Here is a 16,418-nt window from a genome sequence, read left to right on the forward strand (position 1 = left end):
AATTCCTCTCATCCATGGCTTGAATGCTTGAGTCATTTTTCAAGGAAGAAAAGGTCCCCTTTTATAGGTGAAGGGAACCGCCAAGGGTTTACACAAGAAGAGAGGAGCCAGTGTGAACAGACATTAGAAAAGTTGGAAATGAGTTGTCCCTGCATGATGTGGGCAGACTGGGGTCCAGTATTTTGATCATATCTCCTCAACCCTGGCTCCAAATAAAAAAGTAAAAATATGGACATAAAATTCAGCTCATTAGCTACGATTTTCATTTTAAAATCGTTTTCCAATTCGGATTGGAACCTTGTGTAAAAGAATCATCAAAATAGGGTCCGTTTCTGCCAGCAAAAGTCTTCCTGTGGTCCCCTTAGCCTAGACTTTCATTTGATTCCAAAGGACACCTCATGAAAGCATGACATTTCTCCTGGACAAAGTTTTGTAATCATGCTTGCAATAATGCATTAAAATAAGTGTATCTTTGAAATCATGCCACCTAGTGTCCCACTAGGATTTGATTCCCTCCTAGCAGCTATTTAAAAAGAAATATAAGAAAAATATGAAAAATACATAGAATATATATATAGGATCTAGCTAGGGTACGAGATGGTAATGAGATAGTAGAAATAAAGAATCAATGCTTTTTTCCCCAAGTTAAAGAGGTGGAACTATTGATGCTTTTCCCATAGTATTTCTGATGGTAAAGTAAGAATAGGTTACCCTTAAGAAAAATAATAGGATGAGATAGAAAGCATATTATTATACTTAAATATGCATATTATAAAAAATATAACTATGTATCTAAAAAGTTACAAGATAACTTTTGTAGGATGTGTTCCCACTATGTACATGTCATAGCACGACAACGCTGATGAGAAACGTTGCAAGTTACCTTCGAGGAAGGGGAGGAAGTATTTTTATGTGTGCCAGAACATTCAGAAAGTCTAAAAAGTGGGCCAACACCTAGATTATCTCAAGGATATTGTGGGCCTTTCAAAATACTCAAGCGAGTAGGTGATCGTGCCTACAAATTATTGCTACCAACACATTCTCTTATTCATCTGGTGTTTCATGTAAGCCGTTTACGTAAGCGGTTACATGGGGACGACAATGTCATTGACCAACAGATTTTGGTTGATTTCGTTGAACCTCCTACCTTACCGCATTACCCTGAATGTATTCTCGACTATCATGAGTTACATACGTGTCATCATGTACGTCAACAAGCCTTAATCAAGTGGAAAGATCAACCTTAGGAAGGTGCCACTTGGGAAAACATTAGTGTTCTTAAGAAGAAGTTCTCAACTTTTGTTTTCGAGGACGAAAACTCTTCTTTAAGGGGGGAGTAATGTCAGGACAACGGCAAGGCCGGGCTAGGCAGTGTGGAAAGGGAGTCCAACTAGGAAAAAGGGCTAGGAGCCATGCTATATAGTGGGTGGTTGGGAGGTGGACTCCTAAGTTCTAGTTCCCCTTGTCTGACATCCCTCTTAGGTACCATGTCTTAAGTTCAAGAAATTTGAGGTCTCTTGATGTGTTCCTTTAGCATTAAAACCTCTCTCTCTCTCTCTCTCTCTCTCTCTCTCTCTCTCTCTCTCTCTCTCTCTCTCTCTTGCATGATGCATAGAAGCATCGAGCGCTCAGGTTTTTTTAAGCTCTTTAAGATGCAATATCAAAGTAGAGTCACCCATCAAGTTTGAGGGCTTGACTTTCTTTTTTTTTTTCGAGAAAAAGATCCTTCTATTAGTTAATGAAAAATGCCCATAGGGCTACGTCCACCTCTGCAGGAGAGGGCTACAACAAGCATGATGGGGAGACTCTCCCAATGAAAAAAAAGCATATATACAATGGGGCTAAATCAAGAGATGGGAGGAGGGAAAATCCACACAGGTGGATAGTAGTGTCATCTGAGCACCCCCTGGACCATGGTGTAAAAAGGCCCAGGGCGCCAGAGTCGAAGGAAAGCCTCTCGGCGCTCCCGCATGCGGTCAGAGCTACCCTGTAGTCCCTCAAGCTGTCCTCTGAGAGTATGAATCAGCTCTAGCCAAAAGTCACGAACAGTCTCTGCTGGTGGCACAGGGCGAGCCTCAAAGATGCGGAAACAGCGGACCCGCCAGATGAACCAGAGAGCTAAGCCGCTGATGAGCTCCCAACACTCCTCCCTCTCACTGCTCCACTCCTGTGGAGTAAGATCTGTAACAGGCTGGAGTGTAGGTCGCCCCCCCTGTATCACTATCATCCTGCTGGTGGAAGATAGCTCAAACTGAAGTGCCGGGCCCGTGAGGGTGGACCAAGCTGCTGCCCCCCAAGTGTACTGTCGAGCCGTGGAGAGGGCAGGCATCAGCCGAAGAGCTCGTAGCCACATCTGCTAGGCCGAGGGACAGTCCCAAAGACAGTGACGCTGACTCTCCACCAACTGGTCACAGGCTGTACATGCGGCCGAGAGACCACTATGCACAAGCCAACTCCCAACTGTTGTGGCTCTGTGTGCAACCAACCACTGGAACAAAGTGACGCGCCTCGGCTGTCTGGAGTCCCACAGCCTCTGCCAAAAAGCTGCCAAGAACTCAACTGTGAGGCCCTCCTCCTACCAATGGCGTGCTGCAGCGGGGCGGGCCTCTCTCTGCGCTGCAAGTATATGACGTCCTAGCCGAACAGTGTACTAAAAGAAAGGGACTCCTGGGCGGTCTGTAGAAGAGAAGGGGTCCCTCCATAGCCACTCACCAGGATCCCACTGCACTCATGCCAATGGACAACACTCCCAAGCCCATAGCCTCCAGTGCCCTGTCTCAAGAGCTGTTGGGTCAGGGTCTATGACGCAAATCCTCCCACAGATGCCCACAACACGGATGAGACCCGAGTACTCCACACTCTGTCGAAACCAACCCCCACTCACCCGAGGCAAGAGGATGACCTTCGGGAGCGTGTGTGTATCTGACCAAAACTCGAACTGAAGGGATGCCAGCCGCCTTGGCAGCTACTGATGCTGCCGTACGAGGTGTCTCCAGAACAGTCCCGATGGCGGAGCCAATCCTGGAGAGAAGTGGAAGGTACTCCCTCCGTAAACTCGAAAAGCAGACTGAGATGGGGATGTCTGCCTCCTCTACTAGCACATCCGAAGTCGGGTCAAAACCATGTTGCCACTGTCGAAAGTGGGCGCGTGATGCTCGGATAGCCAGTGGACTCATAGCTATGACCTTGGAGGCCATCTCAGAAGTCTCGAACTCGATCTGGTAGTACCCCCGTCCGAGGATCTGAACATCCAAAATCTTGCCCACCTCTGCGAGAAGGCGGGCCTGGAGAAGGTCTCGCAGCTCTCTTCTGCTAGGACGGGTGCCAAGAACCTTACAGATGACAGAAGTCGCCTGCAAGCGCTCTACCTCTGCGGCAAGGCTCGCTTGCTCTGTCGGCAAAAGAGCAAGTTGAATGGTGGGCTCAGCGAGGTCAGGCGAGGGGGCTTCAGGCGAGTCCCTCTGTGGCGGAGCTGGAGCCTCCATCTGTGTCTACTGCTGAGTCGAAGAGGCGGACGGAGAAGAACAATCTGCAGCCGAGGACGCCGAACACTTGTCCGAAGAACAAATGTTGCAGAGCCAGGCGCAAAGAAACCTTCGGGGATAATGCGGACAAAGGGGGGGAGGGGGGCGAGGGGGGAGCAGCGGGTGGGCTAGGGGGCAGCTAGGGGGGGAGGGCGGCGGGCAGGCTTGGAGGGGGAGACAGCGCAAGGCGGGAGGGGGTGGGGGATACAGCGCGAGGGCGAGGGGGGGGGGCAGCGCGAGGGGGGCTGATTGCAGCGCGAGGGCGAGAGAGAGAAGGGAGGTGAGGGGAGGCGATGGCGCAAGAGGGGGGGGAGCGCGCAGCAGCAGCAAGCAAGACACGACGCACTACTTGGAATTACAATCTTGTATTTGCTTGACTTTCTTTATGTCCTTCAATTGAAAAAGTAGAGTCTCACTTTAAATGACACATGGATGCCTCTAGGGTTCATCTCTCTCTCTCTCTCTCTCTCTCTCTCTCTCTCTCTCTCTCTATCACACACACACACACACACACACACACACACACACACACACACACACATGCGCACATCAGTATCCCATGGGAGGTTGTAACAGATTTTCAATAGGCATAGCATGTCCTCGAGGTGGTGAGAGAGTGATTGTGGCTATAGTGGGCATTCAACCTTTCTATATCTTTTATACTCTTCCATTTTGGGACTATTTGAGATTCCCAATGTTTGCAATAAGCCAAGGTTTAGTGTAGTTTTACCACTAAAATTGCAAATTTTTGGCTAGATTCCAAGCTTGCCTTGAAGAAAATCGGCAAATTTTTGTAAGTTTTAGTGTAAATATCCTCAATTCTTTAAATTTTGACTTAAAATTCAAAAGATTTTTATCGTGCAATTTTTTAATAAGATTTTCCTAATTAAAATATTATTTTTGGGTAGGTCCTATTCAAGACCTCTCTCTCTCTCTCTCTCTCTCTCTCTCTCTCACACACACACACACACACACACACACACACACACACATACACACACCAATTCAAGTCTGAGACCATTCGACTATGTCCCTTCACACAAAGCTACAATGTGCAATGTGCACATTCTCGGAGCTAGAAGGACAATTATACATGGAGGTGCCAAGTGCGAGATTTTACTTCAACATTATACATTGCGTGGAATCTTTGAAAGTTCTACATTTTTTGAAGCTCAAGTATAAATTTCAAGGCTAGGCGTGCATTTGTATAGAAAGGAAAAGGGACTTCTTTATCCTCTGCACTATCTAGCACGGGCACATTCAAATGGGATGGATGGTGGGGTCGTTCGGATCATCAAATTCAAATTGCTGAGTAAATTTAGTGCAAAAAAGTAAATTTGGGCCAGCAAGTAAATCCGAGCTAGTCAAGATTGTCTCACACCTTGCACATTGAACCCACGACTTGCCCCGTTCAAGGCATGGACTCTAACCACCACGCCCGCACGCTTTTACTGAAGATCATGGTACTTCAATGCATTACATTGTAAGTGCGGACTGATTTGTAAATTTGTGTGTCAATCGCATGGTCTACAATGCATGCATACCATGATCCGTCACCTCCACCGTTGATCCCATTTGAGCATGCACATGCCATGTAGTGCTTTGCATTCTTTATGGCCTTCAAAGTGCAAAGTAGAGCAACCCTTTACAAAAATAGAAGTAGTCAGCGTTCAAATTTGAAGGTTGGAGTCCGTGTTCAAAAAAAATGTGTCTTAGATTCGCCTTGAACGAGCTGAAAACTCAAAACAATTCCTTGAAGGAAGAGGTAAAAGAAAAATATCCATTTGAATAATCTATGATAAAAGAGGTGCATTGTAGAAAATACCTATTATGCGAGAAAATTTCCTCTTTAGATCTACCCTAAAGAAAATTTTGTATGTTTGTGAAATTGACTTTCCCAACACTGCATGGAGTTTCACTCCATGGAAGGTCAAGGACTATAAATAATGGCTTGGTCAAGGACTATAAATAATATATATTGGATGAAGTACTAAGAACTTGACTTTTTGATAGAACTCAAAAGTATGTCTTTTTATTTTCTACAATAGTAGTTAGTAGTACTTACCACCTACCCTTCACACTTTTGCATTTCAAACCAAAAGTGTTTTAAGGCTTTCTTTGAAATGATGAAGAGTGTGACACATGTGGATGTCCTCTCCTTTCTAGGAAATTTTAAACTGCATTATATATATAGTATAGAAGCAAAAACTTTTAGTTTTAAAAAGCTAGAGGAAGCTTTTTAACTAACGTTAAGGATTTTAGGTTAAAAAGCTAAAAGAAGCCTTTTAAAGTGGACGGTTTGTGAGATTTTCGACCTGCAGAGACCATAGGAGAAGGTGTTGAATAAACGTGCATTTTTTGGGCCATTGAAGTTTGGACGGCTAAGATGCATGCTAGGTGGGTGGAGAGGAAGAAGTACTAGGGCCTAAGGTCTTTTCGTTTTGGTGAAGGACGTTGCAACGCGTGCATGACAGGACCAACGTGAGGTGACGCTTCTATAAGGCAGCGCGCGGCGTTCTCTGTACTACGTGCGTGACAACAGCGCTCTTTGCAGCGCGTGCGTGATAGAATTGACTCAGCGTGCACGTCTCTGGTTGCTTTCACAACCTGCATCACATGCAGCAAGGCTGCTTCAAAGTTCGCTCTCTTCTCTCTCCCAGGATGCAGCCACATACGGGTACATATATGCAGGTTGTGCTTGAAATTCTGTGTATGCGCGTGGGCCTGAGGCTGCTTTCTCTTCATGTATGCGTGTTCATTCGGTGCATGCCTAGGGCCTTTTCGACTGGTGTGCAGATCGTTTGGTGAGCAGCATTAATTATCTCTTAACACCATGTGCTCAGAGACTTGCCTTCATCACTTGTGCCCCTTGCAATGCTTGCATGCCTGCACCACCCTCACAGCGTCTGTGGCATTGAATGCTTGATGGAAAGCTGACTTTCTGCAGTCGAACAGTAAAATCCTCTATTATATTATCAAATTGTATAAAAGCACATTCTCACACTGTGTTCGAGAAAAATGTGTTGCAACTTAATGTCTTGTCCTTCATGGCTAGAAAAATACATTTTTGCTGAACAGTGAAAATAAGAGGGAAATTGAAATTCTCTCGCTTTATAGGTAAAAATTTGAATCTTTTGTTGACAACTACACCAAAATTTGTGTAAATTTCATGGTTTTCTTAAAGGCAATCTTAAAATGTAGTTGGGATTTTCAAATTTTAACCGGTTAAAATAGACTAGATTCCGGTTTTTTTCTAACACTACTGCCGTTTCTAATCTCAAAAATGTCAATTGAGAGCAAGGAGAAAAGGAGAAGCTCCACCTCGAAATAGATAAAAATAATGTAAAAACTTGAAAAATAAATCTAATTTTTAATTTTTTCTCTGGGCATATTCAAGAAAAGAAATTTTGTATGTCCGTAAAAATATTTCTTCCCGAACACTTTAATCGAGAGAGAGAGAGAGAGAGAGAGAGAGAGAGAGAGAGATGCACGTGCGTGCATCAATTACACTAAAACTTGTGTAAATTTGACGATTTTCTTAAAGGCAAGCTTAAAATCTAGTCGAGATTTTCCAATGTTAACCAGTTAAAGTAGACTAGGTTCCAGTTTTTTTTTGACACTAGTGCCGTTTTCAATCTCAAAAATGTCAATTGAGAGCAAGGGAAAAAGGAGAAGTTCCACCTCACAATAGAGAAAAATAATGTAAAAACTTGGAAAATAAATATAATTCTTAACATTTTTCCTAGGCATATTCAAGAAAAGAAATTTTGTATGTCTGTAAAAATATTTTTTCCCGAACACTTTACTGGGGAGAGAGAGAGAGAGACAGAGATGCACGTGCGTGCGCGCACACACTCACTCATTTTCATGATGAAATTGTTCAAATGAATATACTAAGGCTTGAAAAGACTTGAAATGTCACCTATAAAAGTTAATGTGAAGGTGACTACTTCAATTTAAGCTTGTGCATTCAAAAGCTGTGTGGAGGCAAATATTAAAATCATATTATGTTATCAACTTCTATAAGAGTATAAGAGGAGCCCTTCTTTTGCCTTTCTGCATCTCAGAATTTGTAAGCTCATATAGTTATAGATTACCTTTAGCTTTGCTTGCCAATGGCTTTTATAAAATTGTGAAAGAGCAGCCCTTCTTTTGCCTTTGTGCACCTCAAAATTTGTGAGCTCATTTACTTATAAATTACCTTTAGCTTTGCTTGCCAATGGCTTCCAAAGAACATAGTGAGAGTTCTCTTGTTGTCGAAGGACGAGAATGGTATGTAAGCAGTGGAGACTCCGATGGTGCTAACAGCATGGATTTCGAAGGCGGTGAGGCTTATTGATGCATTTTGTGTTGTAGTTGCTCATTTTGGCTCGCCAAACTTTCGAACAATTTGTATTGTGAAATCTATCTCTAACTTGTGTTGCGAATGTGGCGCCCGTTCTAAATTTGGCGAATATCAATTGGCGAATGTTGTTGTTCAATAATCGTTATTTCCATTACTCTTTTGCAAATGTAATGTTTGTTTTGGTCATTCTCTTGTTTCTATATTATACTACGCTTGAATCCTTCCATGGGCTTCGCTTCTCTTGAATCGCTACTCACATTATCAAAAGATAGTCAAAATGCAACAGTAGGTCAATAGTAATGTTGCTCTAATCAATTGTTTTACCTCAAGAAGTAGAAGAAGGCTTACCAGTTAGGGGTTTTTAGAAAACGTCAAATGCATTGCTTTTGAAAATAGTGATCGAGCACATCGCATGTCTAACGTGTAGGGTGCGCTCCCATAGCAATATTTCGAGTGCTTGAGCCTATGCGCACTACCTCTTGAATACACCATTTGATGCACAACGAGATTTTGAAACACTTAGGTTTTATTTTGCATCCTTGAATTGTGCATTGTCTCCAACACAGTAGCTTTGCATGCGTAACACGTGCACACAATATGCTTGCATGCTCATTCTCATTAGATAGCCATCGAATCTGTGTGTGTGTGTGTGTGTGTGTGTGTGTGTGTGTGTGTGTGTGTGTGTGTGTGTAAGTAATACACAGAAGTGTACGTAGACCTTTATAACAAGTACATTCAACACTCTCATATGATTATTTATCACAAGTACATTCACCACTCTCATATGATTACCCATCTTCCTATAATTGCAAGCACATCTATACCTTCTAGTTGCATTAGTATCCAAGAAGTAACCATACGAAAAGGTTGTCACGCAAGAAAATTTCTATCGCAAATGAGTGCTTCTATTTCTACCTATCGTTGCCCAAGTTTTCCTTATATGTGAAAGGCATTACGTCCTCATAATTGATCTTCTATAGAGCTCCAAAGGTTGACAGAAGGTACTCCAAGCTCAAGTCGTAAATGTGTCGACGTGTCCTCAATTGCATGCACATCATCGCCGCCTCACAAAAGATCGAAGGAAGAGGTGCATAAGCCCCACAAGCCTATTCCACGCGCATTGTTTCATTTGAACGACTCGGTGAACTCTGGATGTGAGCCTTTAGTTTTTCGAAAGTGTCTTTCTTTGAGAGTTCTTTTATCGAGTCGTAGAGCTATTTCCTGATTTTACTATCTTTTGGATTATGTAGGCAAGCAAGTTGTGGAGGACCCCATTAATTGTAAAGAATGAGGATGCAAGAGAGCTACACAAGACAAGCACAAAGCACACAGAGATGGAAAGCTTCTTCTTCTTCTTCACAGAAAAGAGAGTACAAAATGACTAAGTGCTAAAGCTGAAAAGTAGCACATATGTACATGCGGTCACTAAGTGTGAACTCGCTAGAAGCGTACTAGGCTGGCACTATAAGTGTAGTCCAGCTGTAGAATCACTGGCAGAGATCCTCCGTGTCGGTCACCTAACGCGCCAGTGAGTAAATGTCGTAAGCGGCCAAGACCCGTAGTGGATGCCAGCTCAAGGTGTAGAGCTCGACATCTCAACACTCCCCCTCGAGCTCTGCATGTCGCAGAGTCCAAGCATAGTCCGAAAACGTCGAAGCTTCTCAGCTCCGAGGGCCTTGGTAAAGATATCCGCTATCTGCTCCTCTGTGCTGACGTAGACCAAGTCGATGTCGCCCGCCAACACTCGCTCTCGAACGTAGTGGTAATGGACCTCTATGTGTTTGGTCCTGGCATGGAACACTGGGTTCCTAGCCAATTGCATGCTACTGAGGTTGTCACAATGGATGAAAATCTGCTGGTCCACCTGCACTCCCAAGTCCTCAAGTAATGTGCGTAGCCAAGCTACCTCGCACGCCGCAACTGCTACACCTCTGTACTCGGCCTCTGTGCTCGATAAAGCAACCGTAGGCTGCTTTTTGCTGCTCCAAGTAACAGCAGCACTCCCAAAAGAGAACATGAAGCCACTCGTAGATCTCCTATCAACAATGCTACCTACCCAATCTGCATCTGTATACCCATACAATGCTAATGGTGCATCTGCTACATAGAACAATGCGTAGTCAAGAGTACCTTGCACATACCTAAGTGTGCGTCGTACTCCATCCAAATGTGGCTTCCTCGGAAGCTGCATGAACTGCCTCTCCAAGCCTACTGTGTAGCTCAAGTCTGGCCTCGTGATAGTCAAGTAGATTAGACTACCCACAATCTTCCTGTACATGTTGACATCCTCAACAACATCACCCTTCTCTGCACTCAGCTTTGCATTCACATCCAAGGGAATAGAAATTGGCTTACAATCAGCCATACCATACTTTGACAACATGTCCAAAGCATATTGTCTCTGTGATAGCCATACACCCTCTGGAGTCCTGATCACTTCAATGCCAAGAAAGTAGCGCAACTCGCCTAAATCTTTCATTTCAAACTCCTGTTTGAGAAGACCCTTCACATGGTCAATCTCCATAGCATTGTCACCAACAATAATAAGGTCATCTACATATATGGTAATGACCACAATCCCCACATCACTCTCACGTACATAGAGTGAATGATCAGCATGAGCTCTCCTAAAACCAATACTGACAAGATACTTGGCAATCCTGTCATACCATGCTCTAGAGCCTTGCTTCAAACCATACAAAGCTTTGAGAAGTCTGCATACATAATCTGGGTAATCTGGATCGACATAACCAGGTGGCTGATCCATATACACTTCCTCTTGCAACTCACCATTCAAGAAGGCATTCTTTACATCCATTTGATGCATAATCCATCCTCTAGATGCAGCCACTGCTATGACAGCTCTCACAGTCGTCATCTTTGCCACTGGAGCAAAGGTCTCCTCATAGTCTATTCCATACGTCTGTGCATAACCCTTTGCGACCAGCCTTGCCTTGTGACGCTCAATGTTACCATCAGCCTTATGCTTGGTTTTATACACCCATTTACAGCCAATAGCTTTCTTGCCACTTGGCAATGGCACCAACTCCCATGTGTCATTTGCTTCCAATGCAGCCATCTCTTCATTCATTGCATCATCCCAATGCATATTTCCAACTGCATCCTCAAAACATGTGGGCTCCACATCCTGTATCACCTTAGCCATGTAGGCTTGGTGATGCGCTAGATACCCATCATAAGTCAATTTCTGAACTGGATTTCTGACTCTATTAGATCTGCGCGGTCCTGGGTCACTCCTTTGCCCTCTAGCATCTTCTTGTACTTTCCTTACACCAGGTGTCCTGACAGTCGGAATCCCAAATTCCTCATCAAGACTTTGTTCAGAACCATCTGAATCCATGTCTACATGTGAAAAACCTGATGATGCATCAACCATAAAGGGAGGTTCATCAACCTTTTCCTTTCCTTTTCGTGATACATTCCCTGTACCTGTTGGTGGAGTAACCTGCGTACGTAGTCTACCATTCCATGGTTTCTCAACAGAGCCACGAGAAGAGGACTCTTGTGGTCCACTCAAAACCTGTGACTGTGGCCTCACATTTTGTACAACCACATCATCTTTTACATCAGCCCCAATAGTGCCATGTGCATTACTGTACCAGCTGCTCATCTCATCAAAGACTACATCTCTGCTCACTCGTAATTCTCGTGTAGTAGGATTGTAGCACCTGTACCCCTTTTGTTCAAGGGAATATCCCACAAGAATACATTTCTCTGCTTTAGGATCCAATTTCCTACGCAACTCATCTGGTACATGCACGTAAGCTATGCAGCCAAACACTTTCAAGTGTGCCAAATCAGGCTTTGTACCTGTAAACTTTTCCTCAGGTGTTACATCATGCACCGCAGCTGTAGGTGTCCTGTTCATAATGTACACAGCTGTATTTACAGCTTCAACCCAGAAATGATGAGGCATGTTCTTCTCATTCATCAATGCACGTGCAACCTCTGCAATGTGCCTGTTTTTCCTTTCTGCGACCCCATTCTGCTGTGGAGTATATCTGCATGTAAACTGCCTGTGTATACCATGCATTCGCAGAAAATCTGAAAAATCATTGGAGAAGTACTCTCCCCCTCCATCTGACCTCAATGTCTTGATTTGCATATCTGTCTCCTTCTCAATCATGACTTTGAAGTCTTGAAAGTGACCAAACACTTCACTTTTGTTACGCATGAAGTAGACCCATACTTTCCTTGTATGGTCATCAATGAAAGAGACATAATACCTGCAACCATGTATACTTGCAGTATCGGTTGGACCCCAAACATCTGTGTGCACCACCTCAAGTGTCTTTTTACATACATTGCGCTCATGTGAAAATGAGCCCTTTGACTGTTTTCCAAACTGGCATGCTGCACACACTTTATGCATACCATCCACCTTGAATTTGGGCAAACCTTTTACAATCTGTTTTGATTGCATGCTGCGCAATCTCTGCTCATTGACATGGCCAATGCGTTTGTGCCAAATGTCAACATCAGCCACAACACCTGTGCCCTGTGCAAATAATGCAGCTTTTACCTCAGGCATGTCTACATTCAGCGTAAACATTCTGCCCACACATTTGCCCTCTGTGATCAGCTTACAGCCATTCTGGAAATCTTCTACATAACAGCCATTTGGATTGAAGCGAACCTGCAAACCCTGCTCAACCATTTGTCCAACAGAAACAAGATTCTTTGTAATGTTTGGGACATGAAGTACATCTGCTAAGTACTTTGATTTCCCACTCTTCGTATTTAGAGGTATGTCCCCTACATGAGCAATGGGGTGAGCTGTGTCATCTCCTGTCTGCACATAGCCTGACACATCTGGTTTGCGCATATCTCTAAACCACTCTCCACGAGACGTCATGTGATTAGAGGAACCTGAATCCACATACCAAACATCATCTTGGGTGGAATTCTCTGTAGTCATTGTATTCATTACATGTTGCATAACAAACATGCGCTCGTTTTTGCTGTCATCTGCATCTCTGCTAGTAGATGCATAGTTTCCCTGTTCTCTCTTTCTACTTGCTTTTCCCTTTGGACAGTCACGTGACATGTGACCTCTTTCACCACAAGTCCAACATTCTCTACTATCTGGAGTATGTTGCTGCCTGCTTGATCCTGCACCACGACCTCTTTGACTCCCCCTGCCTTGAGACTGGTTTCCCCTGCCACCTGTATTGTTTTGATTTGATTGACCTTCCAGAAATTGGCCCCTGCAACCCCTTGGGCCTCGGCCACGACCTCTACCTCTACCTCTGTTGGAGTTAGAATAGAAGGCCTGTTCAGAATTATTTCTGCCATGAGAAGAAGATGTGTCAAGGTTCTTCTCCTCAAGAATAAGCATAGAAATCAAATCTTGGAACACGGGGATGTCGTCTCTTGTATTCATGGAAGACCTAAAATGTACATACTCATCTCCTAGACCATCCAAACATGCACGGACAATGTCATCGTCTTCCACTGAGACTTTAATAGATCCAAGAGCCTCAATGATACTCTTGATCTTCAAAGCATAATCATTGATGGAGAGGTTGTTCCTCTTAACCTGATTTAGCTCCGACTTTAGTTGAAGCTTCCTGGCCTTGGTGTTCACCTCGAACACTCTGCCTAAGTTTTTCCATGCAATGGCGGGGGTTTCAGCATCCTGTAGATAGCCCATCATGCCATCTGTGATGCTCATAGAAAGCCAATACATCACTTTGCTCTAGCCTTGTTGCCAGTCCCTCAAGGCTTTCCTTTGTTCTGCTGTAGCATTTGCCTCCGAAATCTCTGGTTCCTTTTCATTGTCTCCTTCTACATAGTCCCAATAACCTTTTCCTTTTAGGAAATTTGTTATTCTGAACTTCCATGCAGGGTAGTTATTTTTCTCAAGCTTCTTAGTAACAATCTGACTGAAACCGTAAGACATCTTGAAGCACTAAGACAAAATAGCTGCAATTTGCAAAAACCTGCAAATCTGCTGAACCTGCTATCGTGGTTCCTGTAACGCTTTCTACACTCAACGAGTGTCCACAATCAAGCGTTTCACAACCACTATACTTGTACAGTAAATCTCTGTATACTGCACTTTGGAGACCTGTTCGGCATCTGGTCGTGGATTGCGAACGAAGGGATTGTGATGCTCTTGCTCTCTTAGCCTCTCTTGCCTACACCAGGCTCTGATACCATGTAAAGAATGAGGATGCAAGAGAGCTACACAAGACAAGCACAAAGCACACAGAGATGGAAAGCTTCTTCTTCTTCTTCTTCACAGAAAAGAGAGTACAAAATGACTAAGTGCTAAAGCTGAAAAGTAGCACATATGTACATGCGGTCACTAAGTGTGAACTCGCTAGAAGCGTACTAGGCTGGCACTATAAGTGTAGTCCAGCTGTAGACTCACTGGCAGAGATCCTCCGTGTCGGTCACCTAACGCGCCAGTGAGTAAATGCCGTAAGCGGCCAAGACCCGTAGTGGATGCCAGCTCAAGGTGTAGAGCTCGACATCTCAACATTAATGTCAAGAAGGAAGCATATCTTGAAATACCTATTTCGCCTTTGTCTACTGAGCCTCTGGTGCCACTGCAAGGAACAATCGGCCTAAACCATATTGAGGGCACACCTCTGAACATTGCTAATGATCCAAGTCCGATTGAATTCGAGCCTTCTATTCAAGATTCTAGGCTATATGGACCAGATGAATCATCTCAACTACATAGCAAGTCTATTGAACTTAGTATTGTTCCATTTGCTCAAAGTCTTCTACCACAATTCTTGATTACTGACATCTCTGATTCTAGCCCGCGATTCTGTATTGAGGGCAAGATATTGAATCTGTATGGCACCTACAAAGTTGTCCTTGACCAGCTGAAGTACAACCGCTACTTGAAGGTCGACCTAGTTGATGAAGAATGCACGGACACTATCACGGTGGTGGTGAATGATCCATACATAGAGATCTACGTCGACAAGCTCCACCTCAATGACTTTGCTCACATCGACAGCCCAATTGTTAGGCGCAAAAATAGAGCAAATGGGGGATCAGCATTGTATTCCTTGTACATTGATGCTACAACTGTTGTAAGCGCAGCAAAACCTTTCCCAGTGTCCCTCACCTTCGCCCCTGATTGCAAGATACGTGCATTTCTTGATGACATAGGTGCACAACAATTCAACCGGACGTTCTCAGTTAAGCACACTTGCTTTTGTTATTTTACAAAAGCACGACTCACAATCAAGAATTTGGTGGACCTGTCGGTGACCTTCTAGTTGCAGATGGTCCTCTCCCATCAGATAGGGCATTTGTAAGAATTGACCTACCTTGCTTATTGTTTTCTAGTCTTCTATTATAGATTTGAAATCTTCCATCATATAGCCATGGTCTTTCTGATTTGATTTACATAACTAATATTCTCTTGAGCTAAGTTTTGTGAACTCTCGCAAAGATGACTGCCAACAGTTGCTTCAAGAAATGGTTGTTGATGGCCCTGTAACGTGTGTCGCAAGAAACATTGGAGCATTCCTCGGCAAACCAAACACCTTGTCGATACTAGATGTCACAATTCTAGTGCCTGTTCGTAGTGTGCGCCTCAGAGAGGAGCTTGCTACTGTCTTCCAGACTCAAACCGAAAATTTGGGGTACAATCATGAGGTGTGCAAGTCCCTTCTCTCAAACTCTGACATAGTTATCTTGTGTAGGTTGTTGGCACGCTTCGGTTCATCAACTTCAATAGCGTGTTGTTGGAGAAGCATTGTTCGAATTGTAAATCCACAAAAGTCTACAGACTAAGCCAAGCACCTTATTGCGGATCTTGCAATAAAAACACCACAATAATCACGACACCAAAGTTGGAAGCACATATTGCAACAAAAGACAAAAAGCTCCTCGATGTGCAAGTCATTGGTGCAGGAGTTGATTTAGTCCTTGCATTGGATAGGACCTTCAACGAAATCTACATTGAGTCTGCTTTTGAGGCAAGAGACACCTTGGCAACAACCTCACGCTTTGGCCACTTCAAGATCAATGCAAGTGGGCATGTGGTGGCATAGCAAACCGAAACTTAGTGTTGTGGATGTCCATCTTTCATTATTAGCTACCCTTAATTTTGCATGCTTGTTCTAACTATATGCTTGAATGAAACCAATTCTTCCATCCTCTACTTTTTTGTAACGTGCTTTCGCACAATTTTGGTTGTGCTCCTAACTATTGTGGTTGTTGCTCAAAAGATTGTCTATTTCTCTTTTCTCTCTCTCTCTCTCTCTCTCTCTCTCTCTCTCTCTCTCTCTCTCTCTCTCTCTCTCTCTCGCGCGCGCGCCCTCCTTCATACACACAGACATACAAACACACACACATAGACAAATAGCCATATTGATATTTGCATACGTACGTGTGAAAACATAGAGACACACACCCAAAAACAAAAAAACACACGCACACGATTTTCACTAGACATGGAGAATGCTACTGATTTGAGTATTCCAAAAGAGATAGACGTTCAGATGATATTCACGCAAACACATCCTTTTAATCAACAATTGTTTCTAGCACTCCATAGT

At 43.8% G+C, this 16,418-nt stretch overlaps 1 protein-coding gene across 1 annotated transcript; it reads left to right on the forward strand.

Annotated features, from left to right (window-relative positions):
* The first annotated feature begins 7,743 nt into the window (after window positions 1-7,743).
* Window positions 7,744-15,965, forward strand: LOC147456254 (uncharacterized). Its single transcript, XM_086515429.1, is given in 6 exon segments — window positions 7,744-7,849; window positions 9,120-9,142; window positions 14,376-14,619; window positions 15,138-15,166; window positions 15,283-15,513; window positions 15,561-15,965. Coding segments are annotated over 6 exon segments (1,038 nt in total).
* The last annotated feature ends 453 nt before the right edge of the window (window positions 15,966-16,418 follow it).

Source organism: Adiantum capillus-veneris, chromosome 6 (genome assembly GCF_014529385.1).
Source record: "Adiantum capillus-veneris isolate H3 chromosome 6, ASM1452938v2, whole genome shotgun sequence".
Lineage (NCBI taxonomy): Eukaryota > Viridiplantae > Streptophyta > Polypodiopsida > Polypodiales > Pteridaceae > Adiantum > Adiantum capillus-veneris.